The 25217-nt window shown below is 38.0% G+C and overlaps 1 protein-coding gene across 1 annotated transcript in view; it reads left to right on the forward strand.

The window, feature by feature from the left end:
* Positions 1–25217, forward strand: part of VPS50 (VPS50 subunit of EARP/GARPII complex) — a 137748-nt gene that overhangs the window by 63973 nt on the left and 48558 nt on the right. The window contains exons 14-16 of the mRNA XM_004007717.4: positions 1893–1984; positions 10013–10107; positions 10443–10541. Coding sequence (XP_004007766.1) covers positions 1893–1984; positions 10013–10107; positions 10443–10541 — 286 coding nt within the window. The remainder of the gene's footprint in view (positions 1–1892; positions 1985–10012; positions 10108–10442; positions 10542–25217) is intronic.

Genomic DNA, 25217 nt, shown 5'->3' on the forward strand with positions numbered 1-25217 from the left:
TTCACCGGAAGGGCTGTTGTTCAAGCTCCAATATTTTGGCCCCTGATGCAAAGAGCTAACTCATTGGAAAAGACCCTGATGATGGGAAAAACTGAAGGCAAAAGGAGAAAGGGGTGGCAGAGGATGAGGTGGTTTGGAGTGTCACCCACTCTAGAGACATGAATTTGAGCAAACTCCAGGAGATAGTAGAGGACAGAAAAGCCTGTCATGCTACAGTCCATGAGATCTCAGAGTCAGACACAATTGAGCGACTCAACAACAACAAATAGATTCAAACTCTATAGATTTAAAACTCTCTTTGATCCTTCTATATTTAGTCCTCTTTGCTAAAATTCTTTCACTCTAATCTGCATAATTTAAGAATGTTGTAGACCCTGGTTAATCTGATCATCAGTTGACAATATCGAGGATTGAGAGTCTTCCTTTTGTATTCACATTAAGGTTTAAATTGTAGGAATCAGTCCAGGATCCTAAAAATTATTCTTCGTAAACTTGATAAGCCTGAAAGGGCCTCTAGAGTTCACTTGTCGTTCTCTCCTTCATTGCAGGCAGATTCTTTACTGCTGAGCCATGGGGAAGCCCTCCAGTAATACTACTGGTATCTTAACACTTTACCATTTTAAATAAAACTCTAAAGCTATAGTGTAGGCGCATTGCTCTGAGCTGCTGGGTTCATAATAGCCAGACCATACAGATGGTACGAGGATTCCTTTGTAGCTCAGTCGTTAAAGAATCTGCCTGCAATGCAGGAGACCAGGGTTCAATTCCTGAGTCAGGAAGATCCCCTGGAGAAGGAAATGGCAACCCACTCTAGTGTTCTTGCCTGGGAAACTCCACGAACAGAGGAGGCTGGCAGGTGACAGTCCATAGGGTCGCAAGAGTTGGACACAACTTAGCAACTAAACCACTGAATCACCACCGCAGATATGGCTTAAACTGTAGGAGTAGTTACCAGCACACTAGGCATGTATCTGGGTTTCCCAGGCGGCTCAGTGATAAAGAACCCTCTGCCAACGAAGGAGATGTGGGTTCGATCCCTGGGTCAGGAAGATCCTCTGGAGAAGGAAATGGCAACCCACTTCAGTATTCTTGCCTGAAGAATTCCATGGACAGAGGAGCCTGGCTGTCTTCAGTCCAGGGGGTTACAAAGAGTCGGACATGACTGAGCAACTAAACAACAACAAAGGCGTGTATCCAGGGCCTGGATATGAAAGGGCTTTTGCTGATTACCAGTGGACAGACACCCTGCTAGCCTGAGATGAGAACAACTGATATTCTCAGTTGCTCTGCACAGTTTATTTGCACAGAGGCATAATTTTTTAAATATAATGTGTTTATATATTTTTCAGTTGCTTTTAGGGAGAGAATTATTTTTGAGGCCAGTCGTTGATCTTAACCTCTTGAAGTGGACATTGTTAGATTACTTACCTGGAACGGATAAAAGTATTCTGGATCATGAAAAATACAAATTGTATGCATCATTGCCTCACTGAGCAGTTTTGCACTCCATACTCTTGTTAACCTGTGTATTAATTGATAATTCGGTTAATCAGTCCTGTGGTGCACTGGCAGCAGGCAGTATATGGGTCATTAAGAACCTGGGTTCTGGGATTACACTGCCCAATGTGTGACTGGGATCCCAGCTCCAATCACACATGATCTGAGTAGTCTTAGGTGTAAAGTATTATACTTAACATTTCAGAGTCTTGAGGTTGTCTTATCAAATGCATTTAATCCCAGTTCTTATTTTTGACATTGTTTTGATTATGTAAATATTGAGAATATTCTCTGTGTTTTACATATGCTTACAGTATATTAGCGTTCACTTTTTATTTTTTTGGAGAACAAAATGTGAAGCAAGGTTAAAAATGTATACCATCTTTTATTTTCAGAAGGGAGCAATATGATGGGTGCCGAAGAGACAAATTTTGATCGTGGCTACATAAAAAAGAAATTAGAACATGGACTTACACGAATATGGCAGGTTTGGTTTTTTTAAACTATTTTTTTTTCTGTGAAAACAGTAGAAACCTTCATGTTAAAATTGTTTTACAGATTCAGTGTTTAGGCTTTCTGTATTTGTTTTTCCTTGCAGATCTAGTCATATGTTATTTTCTTTGGAATAAGTCTATTGAGTTTTATAATTTGTTAATAGTTGTGAATTATATTTGACTGTAACTGGCAGTAGAAAAGGTGTTTTAATTGGAAATTCGCCATTGAAGATATTCCTTGATTACATTTTGCTTTTAGTATTGTAGCAGATCTGTGCTTTTCTAAAGGAGTTGTTTTCTTATTGAGATACTGTTTATTTTATGTGTGTGTATGTTTTCCTTTTCTGTTAATTTTAGGAAAAGGATAACTATGTGATAGATGACATACTTGGGTTGGAGTCTAGAATAGAGTGAAGAATTTTTTTCCAAGTCAATGATTTTTGTGCCTTCAGTGAACCGAATGTGTTTATTGACTAAATGTGTATTCCTAGGCTTTTCTTTTGCATTTTAGTAGCTCAGTGGTTGTTATCAGATAATTTAATTTATTAAAATTTTTCATTTCCTAGATAAAATGTAATTTCTTTGATAACTCTTTTGTTCCTTTTGGACGTCCTCAAAATTTAGAAGAATATAGAAACTTTGATTATGCTATGTTCTTTTAAAATGTATTTCTCATTTTTCTAATGAAGGTGATATTTAGTTTGAAAATCTTTTACAGGATTTTTTTTGAAAAAAATTGTCTAGCTAAATATATCCTGCAAACATACATTTCCTTAAGAATCACTTAGCAGTTATAATTTAGTGTTCTTCTAACTTTTTATTACTTGCTATTGGATATGCTATTTGAACTTATACTTTAAATTTAAATGTGTAATAGTTGAAAGAGCTTCATCTTTTATAATCTCTGTTATGACCATATTAAGTTAATTTTTAACTTTCCACTTATTACAGGTTTAGGCTGACTTTTTTTTCTGAATATTATATACAGAAAGGAAAATTTTATATCTAGGGTCATATATGAATTGTTTCTGCTTAGGTCTTCTAATAGACTCTTATTAATTATACTTTGCTAAAATTGCAGAATCTACGATAAAATTTTTGGTAATTCAGCATACTTTGAAATACTGACCTGGTATTTTATATAGCTAGTTACTGTTCAGTCTGGCAACCTGATGTCATTCCTGCTATAGGAGTGTCTGTTAAATGTAAGATTTAGTGAAGCTATTCTCATTTAAACATTTGGCCAATTTAATGAAAGTCATCATGCTTTTGAATATAGATAATTGTAGATTTCAGATTTTAGAATATCTTCATCTCTACCACTCCAAGTCCTTTTTGCCCCTCCAATCCCAGTTCTCAACCAGTTCTACACAGGACTTTGTGTATGTTAGGAACTCATTCAGTTCAGTTCAGTCGCTCAGTCGTGTCTGACTCTTTGCGACCCCATGAATCACAGCACGCCAGGCCTCCCTGTCCATCACCAACTCCTGGAGTTCACTCAGACTCACATCCATTGAGTCCGTGATGCCTTCCAGCCATCTCATCCTCGGTCATCCCCTTCTCCTCCTGCCCCCAATCCCTCCCAGCATCAGAGTCTTTTCCAATGAGTCGATTCTTCGCATGAGGTGGCCAAAGTACTGGAGTTTCAGCTTTAGCATCATTCCTTCCAAAGAAATCCCAGGGCTGATCTCCTTCAGAATGGACTGGTTGGATCTCCTTGCAGTCCAAGGGACTCTCAAGAGTCTTCTCCAACACCACAGTTCAAAAGCATCAATTGTTTGGCGCTCAGCCTTCTTCACAGTCCAACTCTCACATCCATACATGACCACTGGAAAAACCGTAGCCTTGACTAGACGGACCTTAGTCGGCAAAGTAATGTCTCTGCTTTTGAATATGCTATCTAGGTTGGTTATAACTTTTCTTCCAAGGAGTAAGCGTCTTTTCATTTCATGGCTGCAGTCACCATCTGCAGTGATTTTGGAGCCCCCCAAAATAAAGTCTGACACTGTTTCCACTGTTTCCCCATCTATTTCTCATGAAGTGGTGGGACCAGATGCCATGATCTTCGTTTTCTGAATGTTGAGCTTTAGGCCAGCTTTTTCACTCTCCTCTTTCACTTTCATCGAGAGGCTTTTTAGTTCCTCTTCACTCATTAGTGTTTGTTAAATTGAAATTACAAAGCTTGATGCAATTGAAAAAGGCAAAAGCTCTGAAAAATAAATATTTTTTGATAACACATCTAGGAGACAAAACCTGACAGGAATTGAATTCATTTGATAGCATAACCTGACCACTGTTATCATTTGGCTTTTTATAGTATTTATTTTTCCCATTAAAGTGAACATGCATGTGTTACAGGGATATCCATGTGTTTTATTTTGGGATGCTGCCCTTGACCCCACTGGGGGTTATCTATAATATATGCTGTACATGCTATAATATATTTCTGATACCTGAAGTGCTACATTTCAGAGCAGAAATGAGCATGTGACAATTTACAGACATTTGTCGTAAGTTTATTGTGGAGATAATGATAAGTGATGACTGAGAATCATAAGATAGTTAGCATTTCTGACATAAAACTAGATTCAGAATCATAATCACCTTGATTTTTGATGTGAAAAGTTTTTAGAATTTTACGGCAAATTTTCCCTGCATTTTGACTCTGAACCTTTCGGGGAAAAAGGTTGTATCAATCATAATATGTGTATCACACTGTTTGTGGGTTTACAAACATGGTAATTGTAAGCATGGTCCTTGACCTCATGGAGGTTACATATTTAACCATATGAAATTCTTGGTCTTCCAGAATTTTCTTTTTAGTCTTTAACTACGTGAGAAATGGCAGTTTTAAAATGCTTATTGATTTCTTTAACTATAGGAAATTAGAGTTGGCATATTTCTACTTTTTGTGAATTGGAAATTATCTTTACAGTCTAATATACTTCCTACTTTTAAATTCTTCCCGGGACATTTGAAAAATAACCATGTATTTCTTCCTTGTGTTGACAGTTAGGTTTTGTGTGTGTATTAAAGCAGCTAATTATATATGTTTCTTATCTATATCCTTATTTGGTTTTGGTTTTCTTGGTCTGTGCTGCTCTGGGGGAGCAGTTTTAATCTTCTGACATGATTGTAATTTTGTCAGGTTTTTCTTTTATTTCTAGCAGCTTTTGCTTTTTATATTTGGATACTATGTTGATTGATGCTGCAATGCTAATAACCACTTACCTTCTTTGTACATAATTCTCTTCATTAATTTTAAAGAAATAGCTCTTTTCCTCTTAGGCATTTTGCAGTGAATTCTAGTTTGCTCTATTATTACCATTACTGTATTTATTTTGTCCATATTTTCTTAATAAATACTTGAAAGTTCCCTTATTTTAAATGTTTTTGTATCATGTTTTCATTTTGTCTCCTATTAATGTAGAAAACAATTTTTTTCCAAGAGTGGCTTTATCTTATAATAGAGCAATTGAATACGATGTTTCTATTTTCATTAGTGTTTTACTTTATACTTCTTTAATTATTTGAGAACTTGAACACTTAGAAACCTATTAGTTATTTGTGTATTATTGCTCATAGGTTTTAAAATATTTATCTGATAAAGGATAATCCTTTGTATATCATTTGTGTATTTTAATTTACATTTTTGATGTGCAGATGGTTTTTTATGAGGTCAAACTGTTGACGTTTGTCCTTTATGACATGTTGCATTTATTAAAGTATGCTTTCTTATGTAAAGCTCAGGTCAGTATTCATTTGGTAATTATAAATACTTATCAAAAGTTTGAATTAATTGTTATATCCCTAATACCTGGACTACTGCTTAGAAAACTTAATAGGTAGTTAGAAAATATTTTTGCTTTTTTATTGAATTTTTAATCTTTTGAAAACCTACAAAAACATTTACTTAATCTGTTTTATATTTCTTTTGATACGTGATGTAAAGAGAGGATGTCTTCTCCTACACACAACTTCCCCCTCACCCCACCAATTTATTTAGGTTTTCCTTCTCTACTTCTTGGATAATCTTTGTTCTTCCCTCTTTTTTGGGGATACCTCCTTGAAGCAAGAGTCAGTGAAAACAGGAGACTCTGAAGGCAGATAGACCTGGGTTAAATCTTTGCTTTCTCTTTCACTGGCATGTGGATCTAGGCAATTAGCTGACCTCTTTCAAAGAATCCCCCCTACAATGAGGGAGACCTGGATTCTGTCCCTGGATTGGGAAGATTTCCTGGAGAAGGGAAAGGATACCCACTCCAGTATTCTGGTCTGGAGAATTCCATGGACTGTATGGTCCATGGGGTTACAAAGAGTTGGACATGACTGAGATGTGTGGTGTTGGAGAAGACTCAAGAGTCCCTTGGACTGCAAGGAGATCCAACCAGTCCATCCTAAAGGAGATCAGACCTGGGTGTTCATTGGAAGGACTGATGTTGAAGCTGAAACTCCAATACTTGGGCCACCTGATGCGAAGAGCTGACTCGTTTGAAAAGACCCTGATGCTGGGAAAGACTGAAGGCAGGAGGAGAAGGGGGCAACAGAGGATGAGATGGTTGGATGGCATCACCAACTCGATGGACATGGGTTTGGGTGGACTCCGGGAGTTGGTGATGGACAGGGAGGCCTGGTTCATGGGGTCGCAAAGAGTTGGACACGACTGAGTGACTGAACTGAACTGAGCGACTTTCGCTTTGACCTCTTTCAATTTCTCTTTGCCTGGGGGGATAACGAAGGCTTGCTTAACAACCCTGTTTTAGAATTAAAGATAATATGTTAAGTTCTGAGTATAATGCTGGAGAAAAGTAAATACTCAGAAAACAGTAGTTTTTATTTGCTGTTTATTAAGCTCTTACATGTATATTAGCACTGTTTTATTTTTCCTATTCCATTGATTTTTCTGTATATTGCTAGCATTTTTTAGATAGTTTTTAATATCTTAATGTAGGTGGTACAAGCCCTCTAACATCACTCATAACTTTTACTCCCTCTTTTCAAAGCACTATTTTTTTAAGAGGTTATTGTCTGTTTCTTATTTCTGGTGAATATTAGAATAATTGTTCAGAAGAAAATTTTTTTGTGTATGAGATTTTGGTTAGAATCTCACTGTATCTCTACATTAACTTGGAAAAATGGACATATTTATAACATTTCATCACCTATTCAGTCCCTTAACTCTCAATTTATGGACATTCTTTTGTATCCCCTTAGAGTTGCTATTAATAGTTCTTTCTTATAGATCTGATAGCCATTATTAAAGTTATTCCTAAGTGTACTGTATTTTTAATAATTTGTTTTGAATGAAATCTCTCCATTTTCAGGTGCCACAACAGGTATACATGGAAATATTAATTTTTATATATTGTACATAAAGACTTCACATAATTATCTTATTCTGATTATTTTTGAATCAATTATTTTGGGGTTTCTAGCCTACCAAGTAGTGATTGGTGATTTTTACCTGTACACCTAGTTCAGTTCAGTTGCTCAGTTGTGTCCAACTCTTTGCTATCCCATGGACTGTAGCACTCCAGGCTTCCCTGTCCATCACCAACTCCTGGAGCTTACTCAAACTCACGTCCATTGTGTCGGTGATGTCATCCAACCATCTCATCCTCTGATGTCTCCTTCTCCTGCCTTCAGTCTTTCCTAGCATCAGAGTCTTTTCAGAATCAGCTCTTCTCATCAGGTGGCCCAAGTGTTGGAGTTTCAGCTTCAACATCAGTCCTTCCAATGAACACCCAGGACTGATCTCCTTTAGGGTGGACTGGTTGGATCTCCTTGCAGTCCAAGGGACTCTCAAGAGTCTTCTCCAACACCACAGTTCAAAATCATCAATTCTTTGGCCCTCAGCTTTCTTTATAGTCCAACTCTCACATCGATACATGACTATTGGAAAAACCATAGCCTTGACTAGATGTACCTTTGTTGGCAAAGTAATGTCTCTGCTTTTTATTTTTTATTTTTTAATTTTTATTTTTACTTTATTTTACTTTACAATACTGTATTGATTTTGCCATACATTGACATGAATCCACCACAGGTGTACATGCGTTCCCAAACATGAACCCCCCTCCCACCTCCCTCCCCATAACATCTCTCTGGGTCATCCCCGTGCACCTGCCCCAAGCATGCTGTATCCTGCATCGGACATAGACTGGCGATTTGATTCTTACATGATAGTATACATGTTTCAGTAATCCCACCCTCTCCCTCTCCCTCTCCCTCTCCCTCAGAGTCCAAAAGTCCGCTATACACATCTGTGTCTTTTTTGCTGTCTTGCATGCAGGGTCATCATTGCCATCTTTCTAAATTCCATATATATGTGTTAGTATACTGTATTGGTGTTCTTCTTTCTGGCTTACTTTACTCTGTATAATCGGCTCCAGTTTCATCCATCTCATCAGAACTGATTCAAATGTATTCTTTTTAATGGCTGAGTAATACTCCATTGTGTATGTGTACCACAGCTTTCTTATCCATTCATCTGCTGATGGACATCTAGGTTGTTTCCATGTCCTGGCTATTATAAACAGTGCTGCGATGAACATTGGGGTACATGTGTCTCTTTCAATTCTGGTTTCCTCGGTGTGTATGCTCAGAAGTGGGATTGCTGGGTCATAAGGCAGTTCTATTTGCAATTTTTTAAGGAATCTCCACACTGTTTTCCATAGTGGCTGTACTAGTTTGCATTCCCACCAACAGTGTAGGAGGGTTCCCTTTTCTCCACACCCTCTCCAGCATTTATTGCTTGCAGATTTTTGGATCGCAGCCATTCTGACTGGTGTGAAGCAGTACCTCATTGTGGTTTGGATTTGCATTTCTCTAATAATGAGTGATGTTGAGCATCTTTTCATGTGTTTGTTAGCCATCTGTATGTCTTCTTTGGAGAAATGTCTATTTAGTTCTTTGGCCCATTTTTTGATTGGGTCGTTTATTTTCTGGAATTGAGCTGCATAAGTTGCTTGTATATTTTTGAGATTAGTTGTTTGTCAGTTGCTTCATTTGCTATTATTTTCTCCCATTCAGAAGGCTGTCTTTTCACCTTGCTTATATTTTCCTTTGTTGTGCAGAAGCTTTTCATTTTAATTAGATCCCATTTGTTTATTTTTGCCTTTATTTCCCATATTCTGGGAGGTGGATCATAGAGGATCCTGCTGTGATTTATGTCATATCTGCTTTTTAATACGCTGTCTAGGTTAGTCATAGCTTTTCTTCCAAGGAGCAAGCGTCTTTTAATTTCATGGCCGCAGTCACCATCTGCAGGGATTTTGGAGCCCCAAAAATAAAGTCTATCACTGTTTCCATTGCTTCCCCATCTATTTGCCATGAAGTGATGGGACCACATGCCATGATCTTAGTTTTCTGAATGTTGAGTTCTAAGCCCACTTTTTCACTCTGCTCTTTCATCAAGAGGCTCTTAGTTCTTTGCTTTCTGCCATAAGGGTGGTATCATCTGCAAATCTGATGTTATTGATATTTCTCCCAGCAATCTCGATTCCAGCTTCATCTAGCCTGGCATTTCACACGATGTACTCTGCATATAAGTTAAATAAACAGGGTGACAATATACAGCCTTGACGTATTCCTTTCCTGATTTGGAACCAGTCTGTTGTTCCATGTCCAGTTCTAACTGTTGCTTCTTGACCTGCATACAGATTTAAGGTGATTACTTAAATCTACATGCAAATTTAAGTGATTATTGCATACAGTATAAGGTGATTATACTAGATACACACAAATACTGGTGATTTTTACCTATGTATCTAGTATAAGAATATAATTCTTATCTTGCATGTGTATGTGATGACTGTGGCCTATACTATTTTTATATCTGATTATGGAACTGTTTCTGATATCACCCCTTGTTGGGTATTGGCCTAAATAGATTTTTTTTTTTTTATCAAGTTAATCTATTCCTGTCTCATTTTAATGTGTAGCTATAAAAAAACATGGTTCTGAGAACTTACTTTCTATATTTTGGATTTACTTGAAACATTTTTTGTTTTGTTTTGTAGGATGTTCAGCTAAAAGTTAAAACCTACTTGCTCGGAACTGATTTGTCTATATTCAAATATGATGATTTCATCTTTGTTTTGGATATAATCAGCAGGTAGTATTTGAGATCTTGTCTTATTCTTTATCTTGTTTCATTGAACCATGATAATTAATGAAATCTTGAATCAGTGAGTTACAGGCTATAACTCATGGAAGTGAAGATAATTGAGCATTCACAGTCTAATTTCTGCTGGCTTATGTGTGCATGTGTTTAAATATTTCTGCCCTTTGGATGTTTGTAAACTGTAATAAATTTGTAATCTTTAGAATTTCTTCAAGCATCCAAATCTTTATGATTTGTTATCTTTGAATGAAGATGACCTGGATTTCTTTTATTTCCCTATAATAAAAATGTTGCTGAAACTGTTATAAATCTTTCTGTCCACCTAGGTTGATGCAAGTTGGAGAAGAATTTTGTGGTAGCAAGTCTGAAGTTTTGCAAGAATCTATTAGAAAACAAAGTGTCAATTATTTTAAGAACTACCATAGGTAAGAACTCTAATAAAACACGAATAGACTTATTTAGGTAGTAAGAATAGCTTTTTCTCATGTTTATTCATCTTATAGCATTGATTGGTTTAAAAGAATTACTTCTGAATTTGAAAGACTATCTTCTTTGTAGCTCTTTTTAGGATGATTAGGTTATTATTTCTTTTTTACCAAAAATAGCATAAATTATTCTCATTACTTTTTGTAAAATTTCAATATGTACTTTGTCTTGAGGGGTTTAAACTGTTGAACTGACTTCTTTGTGGGTATAAGATGATTCTCACGTTGAGGATCCCTAGAAATATTTGACCACTGTTCTCTACCTGCATATGTGGTGTGAGTTTAGTAAGGAAGTTAAATCAATAGAGGCAGCACTCAGTGAGGTGGATGTGCTTGAAACTATGTGCCTTTTAGGAGTAAAAAGGATTTTAGAGAAGGGAGCATGATATTCAGAATCTAGCTACAAGGCCAAGACTATGTACTCTGTTGCTTTTACAAACAATCACTACCAATTTTTAAAAGGGTGCTGTGGAATAGTTTTGGGAATGGAGAAAGGTGGGAAAGAATGTTTACATAGCAATGTGATGGTACACTTAAAGTAGCATTAAACTGAGAGAGCAAACAGTCATTAGACCTTTCTTCGTGTAAACTGGACCCTGTACTATATCTCTTACATATATTTTATCATTTGCATCGAGGTGTATTTTACTTGTTAGTCTGCTTTTTAAAATGTTTTGATTTTGTTGTTTTTTGGTACCAGGGAGAGTTGGGATTTGAAATTCTTTTTCTCCTTGTTCGGAGTCAACCCCTGGTCACGGTGATGTGTGCTGAGTCAGAAGAGAGATTACTAATTTATTATTCAATATATTTAAGTACACATTTTCTGTCTTAATAGTAAACTATTAAAATTAAATATGGGCTTTCCTGATAGCTCAGTTGGTCAAGAATCCGCCTACAAGGCAGGAGGCCCTGGTTCAATTCCTGGATCTGGAAGATCCGCTGGAGAACGGAAAGGCTACCCACTCTAGTATTCTGGCCTAGAGAACTCCATGGACTGTGTAGTCCCTGGGGTCACAAAGAGTTGGACGGGACTGAGTGACTTTCACTCACTCATTCATTATATATTTATTTTTAAAGTATATTTAAATTGATTCTTTCCCAAAGTGGGCTTCTGTGGTGGCTCTGATTCTCAAAAAGAATTTGCCTGCAGTGCAGGAGACCTGGATTTGACCCCTGAGTTGGGAAGATCCCCTGGAGAAGGAAATAGCTACCCACTCCAGTACTCTTGCCTGGAGAATTCCATGGACAGAAGAGCCTGCTGGGCTACAGTCCATGGGGTCACAGAGAGTCGGACATGACTGAAGTGACTTAGCATGCATGCACGGGAAGACAGTGGTAAGGGAACAACATAAAACCCTAACACTACCTTTGTTTACAACTTCCTTTTCTGTTAAAACTTAAGCCCTACTAAAGTAGAAGTCCCAGCCTGTACACATTGCTTTCCAAAATGAGGGTGGCCTTGTAATCACAGATGGGAAATGGAAAAGAATCAAGAACTGTGAAGAAACGAGAAGCCTCACTTACGCATTAGAAGGAAGGCATGCTGCTTGTCCATTTCCCAAAGATTGCTTTATATCCTTCAATACCACTGGAGGGTCTTTAGTTCATTGTGATTGCAGGATGTATGCAGTGCAGAAATGTGGGTTCATTTAATGGTTTCCATTCTGCATTCCTCTTTATTATCAAAAGATATCTGTCATCTGTTGCCACCAGGTATAATAGGCATTTCTAGATGCTAATGGAGATTCCTCACAAAAGTTCACCTTGATGAATTTAGAAAACGTAGATATTAATTATTGCTTTCAAAACACTCAACATTTTAATTGACTTTCCTCAGAAACACTTGTGAAAGTTGTTTCACAGTGAGGAGGCTATATTGTGGTGTTAGAAGGAGAGGAGGACTGGGAAATAGTAAATTGGGTTCTTATCCCATTTTTGCCTCTTGCCACTTTTCTGACATTGACCAAATGACTTAACCCTCTGGGATATGGTTCTGTCTATCAACTGTAAAATGAGGTGGTTGGACTAAATGGTCTCCCTAAGTATTACCTGCAGATTTTTGCCTTTTTTTGTGCTGCTCTGTATATTATAAAAATAGGTTAAAACGTAAAGATTTAATTTTTTTTTGTAGTATTCTTCCCTTTTCCCAGTGTTTAAACCAGTCTTGTTTATATACTGCCTGTAATCATTCTCTCTCCAACAGCTGCCATTTGGGAAATTATGATGAAAATCACTTGGCAAAGTGGGTGCCAACCATCACTGTGCTCTAAAGCAAGATAAACTTGACAGGCAGTTTAGAAATGATGCCAGTGTACAAATATTGAGTTGATGAAAGTCATTACGTTAGCCAGTGATGAATCTAAATCTACTAAATTTTGATTTAATACCTCCTTCACCAAATGATACTACATAAATACCAAAAAATACTGTGAAGCATGGTGAACTAGGATCATCTGTTTTTATTTTATTAAAGTGTTTAAACATGCTTACAGTTTGTTTCATGGCCTTCTGCCAAATAGAGCTCTTCAGAATGAAGAAATTCCTGAACCGAATTATCCTGACTTTGAGTCCATTTAGGCTGTTGGTTTGAAGATGTAGGCATAACAACAGGGTGAACATAGAAGCATTTTACTCTTTGGCAGAACATCTGTTTATAGAATGTCCTGGTGTTTTTTTGTGGAAGTATTAAAGTTTGCCTGCCATTATCTTTTTCCTGGGCAAAGCTGGATGAGCATGTGAGGAAGCACAGTCTCTGTCACCTGTTGATGTAACTTCACATCTTTCAAGGTGTTTTATTCCTCCAGGTTTCTTTATGTTCAGGCTGTAAGTTTGTATACACCGAAAGCTGTCAGTCCCCTGCCAGATGTTGCAGAATTCCCCAAAGCACAAATGATCTAAAACAGTGGTGACGTAGAGACTATGCAGTCGTGTACTGTTGTCAAGACATTTAACAAGTGCATTTTGTTTTTAAATTGCTTTAATAATCAAAGTTTAAAACAGTGACCTTAAAGGTGCATCGACTGATGTCAGAAGAAGAGAAGGATCACCTGTCCTTGTAGGGAGAAAAGTCTTTGCTTGCCTGAATAAGAAAGGCTTGGTTTATTCCTGAAAGTGTCTTGAAAACGTGTGCTTCTAGAGTTAGTTTTATTATCCATATACTTACCTTTGTTTTCTGTCTCGGTCAAGTGATTGAATCACGTCTTCTGGTTTGAATGTTGGACCTGATATCTTCTAGAACCGGCCTGCCTGCTCCTGTCACACTGCTCCTGCCTCCCCTGCCCACGTATCTTCTGCCAGATAAACTGTTTTGGTTAAGGCTTCAGAGAGAGTAGAAAATAAGTTATCAGTAATTTTAGTTGTTGTGTCAGATATCTGAGAGATTCTTCTTTTAAGGAAAAGGTTAACCAGTATAATAACTTCAACTTACATTGAAGTGATTTGTTATATATACATTGAAGTGTAAGTGTTCATGGATATGTTTTCCTAGTATTGCATTGTAACAAACTATCCTGAAACTGACAGGCTTAAAACAGCCACCATCTTGTCGTTATTTCTTGTATTCTGTGAGTCAGGAATAATTTAAGCAGGGATCAAGATCCTTCTGCTGCTCATAGCCTTGACTGGGGTGACTCAGGCGTGCTCCGCTTTGTGTGGCGGCTTCAGGATGGCTTCACTTGCACCTTGCTGGAGGTGGCCCGAGGGCTGTACAGCTGGATTGGTTTCAGCGTGCCCACATGTGGCCTCCCTGGTATGGTGCTCTCGGCGTGGTTGGACTTCTTCTATGGCAGCTGGCTTCCCATAGAACTAGCATTCCAAGAGAACCACGCGGAGGGGGCTTGGCCTTTTCAGACACACGCTCGGGACGCATGCAGTCCTACCTCATTCCATTGAATGCAGACCTCTCATAACGCTGGTTCAGATTGAAGGGGAGGGAAATCAGACTTTTTCTGTTGACAGGGGAGTGGTTAGGTCATGTCGAAGAAGAGCTGTGTGTGGAATAGAAGATACTGTTGCAGCCCTGTTTGCTGTATTCCTTGGGAAAACAGAGAGAAATGTTTTCAGAAACCAGTTTTTGGGGGGATTTGGTGAAAATGTTACCAATATATTTGTTTATTTTTAGTACATGACATGTTCTTCTAAATATTCAATTATGTAAAATATGACTATTTTCCATGTCTAAACTATATAAGAGGGCTTAAATTTTGAACTTAAAATGAGAGCAAAAAGAACAGTGTCTTCATAATATATACCTCTTATCTTATATCAGACTAGTTTCTCTTCCATATATATGTACATACACATTATATATACACACATGTATATATGTACATACACATGAACATAAATTCTTTATATATGTACATACACATAAGTATACCATAATAGTGAGTGAACAACTATCAAATTCCACTTTTTCTCCTGCTGGTAAAAAGTTTTGGCCCGTGTGGTGTTATCAGTGGCCTTGGGTTCTGACCTTTACTGTGTCCCTCACTAGCTTTACCGCCCCTCTGATTTTAACCAATCTTTAATTTTCTGAGCATCAGGTTCCTTCTCTTCAAAGTGTATAAGGCTTATGTTGGCTACTCTACCTTCTTTAAACTCTGTGCTTTTATCATTTGCTTCTGGAGCCTAACTTCTATTGCTTTAAGTCTTTTATTAGGTTAAGTAAAAGATCTGTTGTTTCACGCACTTGTAATTCATTGATATTTTCCCTTTAACTTGTAGGTCAACATATTTGAGACAGTTTGTAAATCGGTTATTATCTTCTTCACTATGTTTGCACTTTAAAATCTCTTTAATTTTATTTTAGTTGCACCTATTCATTAGTTTGCCAAAAAAATTCTTGGTATCCTGCTTATGTCTGGTGACACCCATAGTGCTTAATGATCGAGATTGCTTTTCACTTAACTTTATGATTATAGTCAATTCTGTTATTCAGCATCCAATTGCATTTTGTACTTTACATACTTAACTGCTTTTTCATCATAACTTCTATCTTTTGTGTGTTAGTAACATAAATTAGAAGAAAGGAAATAAAGTGCAAATTTTTCAGTTTGTATAAAATGTTCTTGGGGAAAGCGATGCAGAGGAAGTTTTCCTTGGCTTTATTGAATCAATTTGGATAATATTATCCAACTTATGGTTTCCAGTAAAAAGTGAAATTTTTCCTTTTTGCTATTGTTGCTGACCATGTTGCAGTGAAAAGAACGTGACTTGGAAGTCAGGGCCCCTGTCTCTGCTGTCTGCTAGTTGTGAGCTTGTGGCCCTTCACAAGTGGATTCATGCTTGCTTTGAGCCACCTGTGGCTTTGTCTTTAAAATGGGCCTGCCTTTTATTGCAGACAGTTTGGGAGGATAGTGATAGATTATTAGTTTTTTCCTTTGAAAGAATTTTATTAAAACTTAACTCACATAAATGTATGCATATCTTATTGTACAGCTCTATGAATTTATAATATATGTACACTGCATAAGGGGCTTCCCAGGTGGTGCTAGTGGTAAAGAAAGTGCCTTACAGTGCAGGAGACCCAAGAGTTGTGGATTCAATCCCTGGGTTGGGAAGATCTCCTGGAGGAAGGCCTGGCAACCCACTCCAGTATTCTTGCCTGGAAAATCCCCAAGGACGAGGGGCCTGGCGGGCTGCAGTCCATGGGGTCGCAAAGAGTCAAACACGACTGATGTGACTTAGCACGCAGGCACACACACTACATAAACTGCCCAGGTTAATATATGTAACTTTTCCAGTATCCCCGAAGAATCTCTTGTACTTTTCTCAGTCAGTAGCCTCTTCAGAGTTAACTGCTGTTCTTAACTTCTGTCACCAGAAGAATGTTCTGGCTGAACATTATGTAAATATTGTTATGTAAAAATTTGTAAATTATGTAAAAAATTATAAATAATATTTATAAAAATATTTTATAAATATTATTCTGAATTGTGTTGCTTTTGTCGTTTCTCATACACATAGACATGTGAGTTGATTTAGTGTATTGACCTAGGATTCCTGTGATCTGGGGGTTAAATTAGCATTTTATTAATTTAATTGGAAATTCTTTTGAATTGCCCATGTATACGGTATGTCATGTGTGAATAGTGATGGTTTTATATATTACTTTCTAACATTTGTGTTGGTTAGGACTTCTGGTACAATTTAGAATAGAAGTGCCAACAAGGGACATTCTTTCACTCAGTACTTTACCAGTAAGTATGATATTTGTGGTAGGTTTTTGTAGACACTCTATATCAGATGGAAGAAATTCCTAAGAGATAGTAAACTTCAAGTCAAAATGTATTACTAAAAGTAAAGGGAATACTTCATAATTGATGAATAGATTTTTGTTAGGAAGGTATAACAGTCCTAAATTTGTAAGCTCTTACTTAAGATAAAATCAAAATATATAAAGCAAAAAAATTCAGATTAGAAGAAGAAATAGACAATTTATAATCATAGTTGAGAATTTTTGTGTGCCACTTTTAGTAATGGGTAATATAAATAGACAAAAAACTCAGGATATATATTTGACCAGATATTAATAAAATTTACCTAATTTATGTAGATATATATGTTTATACATATATGTATGTATACATTATAATACTTAATAGCTGAAGAATTCATATTTTTTTTCCAGAGCAGAAGGATAGTAAATCAATCAATTGCTGGGACTCAAAGCAAGTCTTTAAAAAAGAAAAAGTCAAAAGATTGAAATCAGAGCATATTCTGACCACAGTGGAATTAAACTAGAAATAAATAAGAGAGAGCTAGAAAATCTGCCAGTTTTTGGATAGTAAGCAACCTATTTTCCATGTTAAAGAAGGAACCATATTGGGAATTAGAAAATATTTTAAAATAAATGTGAATAAGCATATAAAATTGTGAGGTATAACTAAAGCAGAGGGGGGGATTTTTAGTTTTAAATGCATTTTTTGGTAAAGAAGAAAGTTTGAAAATTCAGTACCCTAAAATTACATTTCAAAAAGTTTAGAAAATGACAGCAAATTGAACCTAAAGAAATAGTGGGATGATAAATAATAAGAGTAGAAGTCAGTATAAGTGAAGGAGGAGAGTGAAAAGGTTGGCTTAAAGCTCAGCATTCAGAAAACTAAGATCATGGCATCTGGTCCCATCACTTTATGGCAAATAGAAGGGGAAACAGTAGAAACAGTGGCTGACTTTATTTTGGGGGGCGCCAAAATCACTGCAGATGGTGACTGTAGCCATGAAATGAAAAGACACTTGTTCTTTGGAAGGAAAGTTATGAACAACCTAGTTCAGTTCAGTCGCTCAGTCGTGTCCGACTCTGCAACACCATGAATCGCAGCATGCCAGGCCTCCCTGTCCATCACCAACTCCCAGAGTTCACTCAGACTCCTGTCCATCGAGTCAGTGATGCCATCCAGCCATCTCATCCTCTGTTGTCCCCTTCTCCTCCTGCCCCCAATCCTTCCCAGCATCAGAGTCTTTTCCAGTGAGTCAACTCTTCCCATGAGGTGGCCAAAGTACTGGAGTTTCAGCTTTAGCATCATTCCTTCCAAAGAAATCCCAGGGTTGATCTCCTTCAGAATGGACTGGTTGGATCTCCTTGCAGTCCAAGGGACTCTCAAGAGTCTTCTCCAACACCACAGTTCAAAAGCATCAGTTCTTCGGCGCTCAGCTTTCTTCACAGTCCAACTCTCACATCCATTAAAAAAAAAAAAAAAAACCCTAGCCTTGACTAGACGGACCTTTGTTGACAAAGTACTGTCTCTGCTTTTCACTATGCTATCTAGGTTGGTCATAACTTTTCTTCCAAGGAGTAAGCGTCTTTTAATTTCATGGCTGCAGTCACCATCTGCAGTGATTTTGGAGCCCCCAAAAATTAAGTCTGACACTGTTTCCACTGTTTCCCCATCTATTTCCCATGAAGTGATGGGACCGGATGCCATGATCTTTGTTTTCTGAATGTTGAGCTTTAAGCCAACTTTTCACTCTCCCCTTGCACTTTCATCAAGAGGCTTTTTAGTTCCTATTCACTAAGGGTGGTGTCATCTGCATATCTGAGGTTATTGATATTTCTACCGGCAATCTTGATTCCAGCTTGTGCTTCTTCCAGCCTAGCGTTTCTCATGATGTACTCTGCATATAAGATAAATAAGCAAGGTGACAATATACAGCCTTGACGTACTCCTTTTCCTACTGGAGATCAGTGGAGAAATAACTCCAGAAAGAATGAAGCGATGGAGCCAAAGCAAAAACAGTACCCAGTTGTGGATGTGACTGATGATAGAAGCAAGGTCTGATGCTGTAAAGAGCAGTATTGCATAGAAACCTGGAATGTCAGGTCCATGAATCAAGGCAAATTGGAAGTGGTCAAACAAAAGATGGCAAGAGTGAATGTCGACATTCTAGGAATCAGTGAGCTAAAATGGACTGGAATGGGTGAATTTAACTCAGATGACCATTATATCTACTACTGCAGGGAGGAATGCCTCAGAAGAAATGGAGTAGCCATCATGGTCAATAGAAGAGTCCAAAATGCAGTACTTGGATGCAATCTCAAAATGACAGAATGATCTCTGTTCGTTTCGAAGGCAAACCATTCAGTATCACATTAATCCAAGTCTATGCCCCTACTAGTAACGCTGAAGAAGCTGAACAACCTAGACAGCATATTAAAAAGCAGACATTACTTTGCCAACAAAGGTACATCTAGTCAAGGCTATGGTTTTCCAGTAGTCATGTATGGATGTGAGAGTTGGACTATAAAGAAAGCTGAGGGCCAAAGAATTGATGCTTTTGAACTGTGGTGTTGGAGAAGACTCTTGAGAGTTCCTTGGACTTCAGGGAGATCCAACCAGTCCATCTTAAAGGAAATCAGTCCTGGGTGTTCATTGGAAGGACTGATGTTGAAGCTGAAACTCCAATACTTTGGTCACCTGATGCGAAGAGCTGACTCATTTGAAAAGACCCTGATGCTGGGAAAGACTTGAGGGCAGGAGGAGAAGGAGACAACAGAGGATGAGATGGTTGGATGGCATTACCGACTCAATGGGAATGAGTTTGAGCAAGCTTCGGGAGTTGGTGATGGACAGGGAGGCCTGGTATGCTGGGGTCCGTGGGGTCGCAAATAGACACGACTGAGCAACTGAACTGCGAAGTCAATGAAAGAGAAAGTAAATGATATAATAGAAGGAAATCTACAATACTACTTAGCAAAACTGTGCAAGAAAAAGAAAGAAATTATATCATCAGTTAAAGGGATATCTATAGATCTTAAGGGGCTTCCCTAGTGTCTCAGTGGTAAAGAAACAGCCTGCAATGCAGAAATCACTGGAGACACACATTTGATCCTTGGGTTGGGAAGATCCCCTGGAGAAGGGAATGGCAACCCACTCCAGTATTCTTGCCTGGAGAATCCCATGGACAGAGGAGCCTGGTGGGGCCACAGTGGATGGGGTCAGAAAGAGTAGGACACGACTGAAGTGACTGAACACGCTCGCACATAGATCTTAAGACATTAGAAATAAAAGTGATACAGACTTTATGCTAATAAACTTGACAGTTTAGATAGAAATGAATGAATTCCTTGTAAAATCAAATGTAATAAGCTGAAAAAATATAGAAAATCTGAGTAGTCCTGTATCTTTAGAGAAATTGAATCTTCGCTTCAAAGCATTTCCACAGAAAAACCTCCAAGCCTGTCGCTGTCATTGGTTAGTTCTTCTAAACCTTTAAGGGGGAAGCAATAGCAACACAAACTCCTTCGGAGAATAGAAGAGAACTTCCCTGGTAGTCCAGGTGTTAAGGATCTGCCTTCTAATGCAGAGAATAGAAAAGGAGGGAATGCTTTATAACTTATTTTATGAGGCCATCATAGCACTAATGCCAAAACATTACAAACAAGAAAAATTTCAGGGTAGTACCTCAAAAGAACTTAAGAGCAAAAGTCCTGAACAAAAGGTTGGCAGGTTACATCCCATATATCTAAAAGAAGATAATACTTCAAGAACAGGCAGAGTTGAGTACAGGAATACAAGGTTGACTAGACTTTTTTAAAATTAATAAACTTAATTCACTAATTCACAGCTATAGGAAAAATACCATATTGATCACTTTAATAGATGAAGAAAGAATTTCGATAAGATTTCCTTTGTAGTTCATAATTTTGAGAAATCATGTCTGTAATTTTTACTTTCAATCTAGTTTTGTTTCCAGTCTAATTTTAACTTCAACCTTATAGTTCAAGTATGCTTCTTATAAATAGCAAATAGGGTTTTTTTAATTTAAAAATTCAGTTGGACAATTTTTGTGTTTCGATTGGACCTTTATTTCATTTTCATGTACTGTATTATTGGCATATTTGGGTTTAACCCCATCATATTGCTGTTTGATTTCTAAAAGTATAGATAACTGTTTTTTCATTCATTTTTCTCTCTCTCTGCTTTCTTTTGGATTGATCTGTGTCCTTTCAATTTTCAGATCACTTTTTTGTCAGCCTTAAAATGTGTATTCTGGTAGTGGCTACCATCAACATTCCAATATACATTCCTGTTCTGTTACAGTTGACCTTAGGTTAATATGCTTCCAAAATAATGCAGGAACCAACTTTATAACTCATTTACCTTCTCTTATCCTTTTACTGTTATTGTCATATATTTTACTTTCTATATTATTTTCTCTACTTTTTATACGTAGGCGTAACTAAGCTTCAGTCTGGGAGTTGGTATCTTTCATCACTGTAATAGTTTTATATTATTGTGTAATAGAATACCATGAATTTTAGCAGCTTAAAACAACGCCCTTTTGTTTTCTCACAGTTCTGTGAAAGTCTGGAAGTCTTGTCTAGGTTCCCAGCTTAGGTTCTCACAGGGCCTAGATCCAGGTGTTAGCTGATCTTTCATCTGAAGACTTTGAGGAAGAATCTGCATCTGAGCACATTCAAGACACTGGCCCAGTTCAGTTCCCTGTGGTTTTAGGACTGAGGTTTCTGTTTTCATGCTACCCATCAGCTAAAAAGCCTTCAGCTTCCTATGTCTCTGGTCCTTGCATTTGACCCCTTTGGTTTCAAAAGCCAGCAATTCTGACTTCCCCATCTTTTATCAGGAGAAGAAAAAAGGTCTACTTTAAAAGGGCTTGTTCAATTAGGTTTGTTTCACCTGGATAATTTCTGTTTTGATTAACTCAAGGCAGTTCAAGTAATCTTACTTATATCAATAGAATCCCTTTTTTCCATATTTGGTGATATAATCACAGGGTGGTCTTCATCATATTTAGTCCTGGGCAATAGTGCAGACAATCTTTAGGGATTTTAGAGTGCCTTTTAGAGTCCTGCCTATCTCAATAATTGTTCTGTAGTAATAGCTTTATTGAGATATAAGTCACATACCAAAAATGCCAAAAATTCACTCCCATAAGTATGTATTAATAATTCAGCAACAGCATCACCACTATTTAATTTCAGAATACTTTTATCGCTTCAAAAAGTAACCCTTTACCAGTTAATTGGCCCTTTTCTCCTCCTGTAGCATCTGACAATCACTTACTCATTTTTTGTTTTTGTGTATTTGCCCATTGTGTGTTGCCTGTGTATAAACATTTCATATAAATGAAATCATACATTATATGGCCTTTTGTGTTTGGCTTTAACTTAGAGTATTTCTAATAGTTCATCCATGTTGGAGCATGTAACAGAACTTCTTTCTTTTTCATTGGTAAGTAATATCCCATTGTATGGATAGACCATAATTTGATTATCCTTTCCTCAGTTCCCTGGTGGCTCAGAGGTTAAAGCGTCTGCTTGCAATGCAGGAGACCTGGGTTTGATCCCTGGGTCGGGAAGATCCCCTGGAGAAGGAAATGGCAACCCATTCCAGTATTCTTGCCTGAAAAATCCCATGGATGAAGGAGCCTGGTGGGCTACAATCCACGGGGTCGCAAAGAGTCAGACACGACTGAGCGACTTCACTTTTCTTTCTTTCTTTCTTCAGTTAATGGACATTTGGGTTATTTTCACTTTTTCAGTTCAGTTGTTCAGTTGTGTCTGACTCTTTGCGACCCCATGGACTGCAGTATGCCAGGCCTCCCTGTTCATCACCAATTCCCGGAATTTACCCAGGCTCATGTCCATTGAGTTTGTGATGCCATCCAACCATCTCATCCTCTGTCGTCCCCTTCTCCTCCTGCCTTTAGTCTTTCCCAGCATCAGGGTCTTTTCAGAGTCAGCTCTTTGCTTCAGGTGGCGAAAGTATATTAGAGTTTCAGCTCCAACATCAGTCTTTCCAGTGAACACTGAGGACTAATCTCCTTTAGCATGGACTGGTTGGATCTCCTTGCAGTCCAACGGACTCTCAAGAGTCTTCTCCAACACCACAGTTCAAAAGCATCAATTCTTTGGCCCTCAGCTTTCTTTATAGTCCAACTCTCACATCCATACATGACTACTGGAAAAACCATAGCCTTGACTAGATGTACCTTTGTTGGCAAAGTAATGTCTCTGCTTTTTAATATGCTGTCTAGGTTGTTCATAACTTTCCTTCCAAGGAGCAAGCATCTTTTAATTTCATGGCTGCAAACACCATCTGCAGTGATTTTGGAGCCCTAAAAAATAGTCAGCCACTGTTTCTACTGTTTCCCCATCTGTATGCCATGAAGTGATGAGACCAGATGCCACGATCTTAGTTTTCTGAATGTTGAGCTTTAAAGCAACTTTTTCACTCTCTTCTTTCACTTTCATCAAGGGGCTCTTTAGTTCTTCTTTACTTTCTGCCATAAGGGTGGTGTCATCTGCATATCTGAAGTTATTGATATTTCTCCCAGCAATCTTGATTCCAGCTTGTGCTTCATCCAGCCCAGTGTTTCTCATGATGTGCTTTGCGTATAAGTTAAATATGAAGGATTGTCGGGGAATGTTTAATAGGAGGATTCCTACGTGCTGTTTCTCACAAGTCCTTTGTTTCTTTTCAAGCGGAGCAGAATGCTGCTCCCAGGAACCAGGGTCATTGTGATACAGACTTGAGTCTCCTTTAGTAAACATTCTCTTTATGACAAAACTGCTTAGTCTTGATCCCCTTTCTTGAGATATGGGTGGTCTTCTGACCTTGTGGCAATTATTAATCCCTTGTTCCCTTGGTAACAGTTGTTATACGCTTGGTTTTCTGATCTTTATCATAGTCATAAGAAACTTCTTGTACTACGGCTTATGTATACTCACAGAAAATTCATTAAAGCACCTTTGCTCCATCAGAGCTTGGGTCCCCGTGTCTTTCTTTCTTTCTTTCTTTCTGTCTCTCCTTGGAGCGCAGAGACCTGTCTTGCTCACTCTTCTGCCCGGGCTTTTAAGACTCTCTTGAGAAGGCGCCCTGTGCCTTCACCCCGCCTCGAGAGGGTGCCCGGTGCCTTCATGAGAGATGCAAGTCCTGTGTCAAGGACTTTATTGGTTTTCTGCGTAAACCAGGGAGTATCAGCTTCTTTCTCTGTTTCACTTTCTTATCATCGCCTCCAGACCGCCAGGTCCTGGTCCATTAAAGGACCCCAGCAAAGGATGACATATACAGCCTTGACGTACTCCTTTTCCTATTTGGAACCAGTCTGTTGTTCCATGTCCAGTTCTAATTGTTGCTTTCTGACCTGCATATAGGTTTCTCAGGAGGCAGGTAAGGTGGTCTGGTATTCCCATCTCTTTCAGAATGTTCCACAGTTTATTGTGGTCGACACGGTCAAAGGCTTTGGCATAGTCAATAAAGCCGAAATAGATGTTTTTTCTGGAACTCTCTTGCTAATGATGCTGCTGTAAACATTTGTGTGTAAGTTTTTGCATAGACATATACCGTTAGTTCTTTGGGTATGTATCTAGGAATGTGTAGTAAGATGACAAGTGTTTTGCCTATTTCCCTCTGTCCCCCTCCCCCCCCAAAAAATTAGGTCCTAATATTTGACAGCTGTAAATGTTAATTTATTTGGAAAAAGTATTTTGTAGATATGACTAAATTAATGATTTTGTGATGAGATTATCTGGTGGGCCCTAATGCCATCACAGTTAGAGAGAGATAGAAGGGAACTTGATATAGATACAGAGACACATATAGGAGGAAGTTATGTGAAGACAGGTAGAGGATGGAGTGCTGTGGCCGCTAGCCAAGGAATGGTAGCAATTACCATAAATTGGAAGAGGCAAGGAACAGATTCTCCCCTAGAGCTTCTGGAGAGAGTGTATTCCTGCTGACATCTGGATTTCAACCTTGTGATTTCAGACTTCTGGCCTCCAGAACTGTGAGATTATAAATTGTCTTAAGTCATCTGTGTGTGCGTGCTAAGTCACTTGAGTCATGTCAGACTCTTTGCGACACTATGAACTGTATCCCACCAGGCCCCTCTGTCTTGGGATTGAACCCAAGTCTCTTGCATTGGCAGATGGGTTCTTTACCACTAGTACCACCTTAAGCCTTAAGTCACCCAGTTTTTGTTAATTTATTATAGTAGCCATAGAAAATCAATACAGAGTGAAGTTTCTGGGTCCTATGGCAACTTTATATTTAACATTTTGAGGAACTACCAAACTTTTCCAAAGTGGTTGTACCATTTTGCATTTCCACCAGCACTATATAAGGGTTCTAACTTCTCCAAACCCTTGCTAGCTCT

This window comes from Ovis aries, chromosome 4, assembly GCF_016772045.2.
Source record: "Ovis aries strain OAR_USU_Benz2616 breed Rambouillet chromosome 4, ARS-UI_Ramb_v3.0, whole genome shotgun sequence".
NCBI classification, from domain to species: domain Eukaryota; kingdom Metazoa; phylum Chordata; class Mammalia; order Artiodactyla; family Bovidae; genus Ovis; species Ovis aries.